Below are 4430 nucleotides of genomic sequence, written 5' to 3'. Positions count from 1 at the left end.
TGTCTGTTAAATGTGTGAACGACACCGTGGGTGGTTCAAACAAAATTACAGGGAAATCATTCTCTAGAAAAATACAAAGGAAAACTGCTACACGCAAAGAAAGAAGAAAAAAGTCTGTTATCAAACTACCAAAGGGGGAAAATATATTAAGAACCTCTCAAACAGAAAATTAACTGACGCGCAAATTAGTTTAATCTCTCGAGGTCTCAAATTTATACCAGTCAACAAATCTATTAACAGAAACAAAATACGACGACAGTTGCTACGAGATTTTTAAAATTTTGCAAGGCGAATGCGCCTTAAATATATGTTCCACGGAAAAAATAGGGAAGTTCACCCTTTCTACGTTAAATCTGACTGGAACCCACCGGTTCAACCATCAGTAGCCCTCGAGAGTTATCTGGAAGAAGTTAAATCACAACTCGCAGAGATAAAAATAACAAAGCCAAAAAATAACTTGTCACGCAAGGAACACGAAGCTTTAACAGAATTAAAGCAAAACACAGACATCAACCTTAAAAAAGCGGACAAGGGGAGCACTACAGTAGTCATGAACAAAACCGACAAAATAAGAGAGGGTCAAATAGAAATCGAAGACAAACATAACTACAGACCTCTCTCTGAAGCCATGGTGAAAGAAACGCACAGCAAGGTCTTGCGCCTAATTACAGATCTTCACCGTGAAAATCATATTGATGACATGACAAGAAAATGGCTATCTCAAACACCTAATCCACCTAGAATACCAGAGTTCTACACTCTAACGAAAATTCACAAGCCAACCATTACAGGGAGACCAATTATCTCCGGCTGCGATGGTCCAACAGAAAGAATTTCCTCTTTTGTTGATACATTACTGCAACCAATATCAAAAATACAGAAATCATACCTTAAAGATACCACCGACTTTATAAATTTTATTGAAAACACAAAGGTGAAAACACGAACATTTCTTGTTTCGATGGACGTCACAAGTCTTTACACAAATATACCACAAAACGAGGGCATCGAAATTGTCTGCAAAGCATATGAAAACTTCTACAAAGACAACCCTCCTATTCCTACACATTACCTGAGGGAAATGCTTAGACTAATCCTCAAAGAAAATTCTTTCCAGTTCAATGGAAAACACGACTTACAAACCCATGGCACTGCAATGGGTACAAAGACAGCAGTTTCTTTTGCCAATATTTTCATGGCACATACTGAAACGACAATTCTAAGCAGAACCGTTTTTAAACCTACAGTTTGGAAACGCTACATTGACGATTTCTTTTCCCTATGGGACATCAGTAAACCAGACATCGAAGCCTTCGTCGAACAAGCGAACTTACATCACCCAACTATCAAATTCACGGCCGAAATATCTGACACTGAGACTGTGTTTTTAGACACGATTGTATACAAAGGCACAAGATTCAAGGAAAAATCTATCCTTGATGTAAAGACACATTTTAAAAAAACGGAAACCTTCCAGTACACACATTTCACCTCTTGTCACCCGCCGAGTGTTAAAAAAGGATTTGTCAAAGGAGAAGCCTTGAGAATCCTACGAACAAACTCCTCAAAATCTACGTTTGAGTAAAATATTTCAAATTTCAAAATACGCTTGATTGACAGAGGCTACCCACAAACTATGATAGAAAACCTTCTATCAGATATAAAGTTCACAGAGAGGGAGTCTGCTCTCCTGAAACACAACAACAAAGTGGAAAAAGAAATATTGCCTTTTGTGACACAGCACCAGCCCTCAGTGTCTACTTTAAAAGAAGTTTTAATGAAAAACTGGAATCTTATACAAAACCAACCGTTACTTCGCCAAATTTTCAAAGAACCACCTATCATTTCCTACAAGAAAGGAAAATCCCTAAAGGACATGCTCGTTAGAGCTAAAATATAAAAGGTTTACACAAGGTTTCACGCCGGTATAGATGTGCGGCCTGTCACCCCTTGCATTTTCTCAGAGTAACACATTGCATAAACTGCTATACCACAGCACTCTTTACAACAACATTAGTATAAACTACTAACATTTGATATACGATACTATCAGTCAACACTGCTTGAAAAAAGATTAACTTTAATGTTCGCAATATGTACACCTTTAAGCTCATATATATCCTCATTCCTACATGTATATAGACTCTGAAAATATTGCACTAATTTATGCATGGATGGTATTTCCAATACACATATACCTTCCAATACACATACACGTATACACATATACCTTCCAATACATATGTGTATTCAATACATATGTATATATGTATATATGTATTATATATGTACTCATATGTATTTCTTCCAATACATATGTGTATTTCCAATACACATATACCTTGACTATGACTGTTACCATACATATATCTGGCTTGAGAATCAACACCAATAATTCGCACAGTTAAAATGAATGAGTTGTAGTTCAGAGCCAAGAGTGTTTCAAGTGGCATACAGAAGTGACACCCCTCAACTCTGGCATTACCATACATGTTACAATTATAACTTTCACTGTATTCAAGCTGGAAATATCGCTCAAACACTGTAACCATTTCTAGCAATTCTGTTAACATTAACATAGATTGTCTTGCAAGCAATGACAGACTAAAATATAATTGGCTACCAATAGTCATTATTTGAATCATATCATCGACTGAAGTAATCCTTCTTATCTGACTGTAAATTAAAGCACACAAACTGATTGCAACACATTGTTGTTCCCCATTTTCCCCAAATACTGCAACGTTTCCTCGACAGTATAGAGCATGAATCGTTTTTGTAGCATCTACATAAAATGAAGGTCCAGGATTCTTCTCCATATCAGTAGAAAGCTTAAATTGACCAAAATTAACCTGGTGAATCAAACTCTTGTAAGCACCATAAAGTGGATAGTTGCATGCACAGAGGGACAAATACTTACTTAAAACCCTATTTTCATACCTCACCCAAACTAAATAGCTTATTCTTTTATGCTTAGACGACAGATAAACCTTCCCTTGTTTTGGAACTAATTTTGGACTTGCCCTTAGTAAAAACCTCACACTCTTACAGTTACTTCTGTACCGGTTTAAGTACAAACCATTTCTATTTTTAACGTAACAATGAATTTTAGACGACAACGGTGTATTTTTCAGAATTCTTTTCCATACAAAGAGTCTCAGTTTCCGTGTTTTCTTGAACAAAGATTTTATTTTCTTCGTCGGTAGTCTGCTAGGTGCACGACCGCGTCGAGAAAAATGACTAACCTTATTTAAACCAACTGGATTGTAAGTTCTGTTATAAATAAATTTCCCACTAGGAGATCTCAATTCAACTTGCTTTTATTTCCTCCACAAAACAATTTTCCTTCTGTACAATTGACTCATCACCTTTTCTGGTCGTTATCTCACTGACATCAAAACACTCTTAACACAAAACTTGCTGATAATGCAAAATCCCGACGCCGAGCATCGTACATGCACCACAGATGTGATGCACAAAAAGTATAAAAGGTTGGTTTATACACCCCCAGATTTGGTGGGAAGAATTTGTAAAGTAAACCTGTCAAAAGTAAAAAAATTCGGCCTGATTCGGTTTTCCAAGAATTTGTTTTCGAGGCCTAATCTACCGTGATCAAGAGCCATATCATTAAGCCCTTAAGTTAACTTATTTGTGGATTAAAGGTTTATTGTTTGATTGAAATTATAAATTTATTAATGGGAGCTTCGCTTTTAGCCCTGGCTAAATCTATACATTATTTTCAAGCAAATAAAACTCAGTTTGGCAAGAAAGGTTTTCCACGTGACTTTAAGGTTCACAGTCCATCACCAGAGTGACCAAGAAGAAATTTTCTCCTCCTTACAATACCAGTAAGCGCGAGAGAAGAGCCCTGTGATAAAAAAAACGTTTCAATACTCGTTGAGTATGCAAGCGTATTCACCTGTAAACCATAAATCATTAGCTAAAAAGATGAAATAACAAAAATAAAGCTAATAAACCTGATGCAACCTATGTTATTAGAGCATGAAAGTTTTTAAGTGTATTGTTTGAAATCCACTTTAATTTTTCCTTATCCAAAATAACCCTTTATCTTTATAATTTATCATCACCTACTTGGTTTTTCAGCTGCTACATAAAAGAACTCACCTTTATTGGCCAAAATTCAATGTCACGTCATCACCAATCAGCACAAATGGAGCCCAGTCCATCACAGCATTGAAGTCGTCTGACTCTCGCATCCATTTCATGGCCTGATGTAGCGAATTGCCTGCACTTTTTCGTTTCACCAAATGTTCGTAAAAGTGTCTCATAAAAACTAGAGTAGCGTCGTCGTCAATCGCCCAAAGTGACGCAATAACAGATCGCGCACCTGCTCCTAAAAAGGCACGTGCAATACCAACCACGCCCTCGGCCTTGATTTTTCCTCGCCCGCTGTGACAGCAGCTCAAGAC

At 36.9% G+C, this 4430-nt stretch overlaps 1 protein-coding gene across 1 annotated transcript; it reads left to right on the top strand.

The window, feature by feature from the left end:
- The first annotated feature begins 307 nt into the window (after positions 1-307).
- Positions 308-4115, top strand: LOC140952372 (uncharacterized). Its single transcript, XM_073401793.1, has 2 exons — positions 308-1160; positions 4105-4115. The coding sequence occupies exons 1-2, from the start codon at positions 308-310 to the stop codon at positions 4113-4115; spliced, it is 864 nt and encodes a 287-aa protein (XP_073257894.1).
- The last annotated feature ends 315 nt before the right edge of the window (positions 4116-4430 follow it).

Source organism: Porites lutea, chromosome 11, assembly GCF_958299795.1.
Source record: "Porites lutea chromosome 11, jaPorLute2.1, whole genome shotgun sequence".
Taxonomy (NCBI): Eukaryota; Metazoa; Cnidaria; class Anthozoa; order Scleractinia; family Poritidae; genus Porites; species Porites lutea.
The sequence above is the reverse complement of the archived record's forward strand: the minus strand, read 5'-3'. Positions and strand labels throughout refer to the sequence as shown.

Coding starts and splice junctions, on each gene's coding strand:
- LOC140952372 (XM_073401793.1), top strand. CDS start 308: ATGTTCCACGGAAAAAATAGGGAAGTTCACCCTTTCTACGTTAAATCT.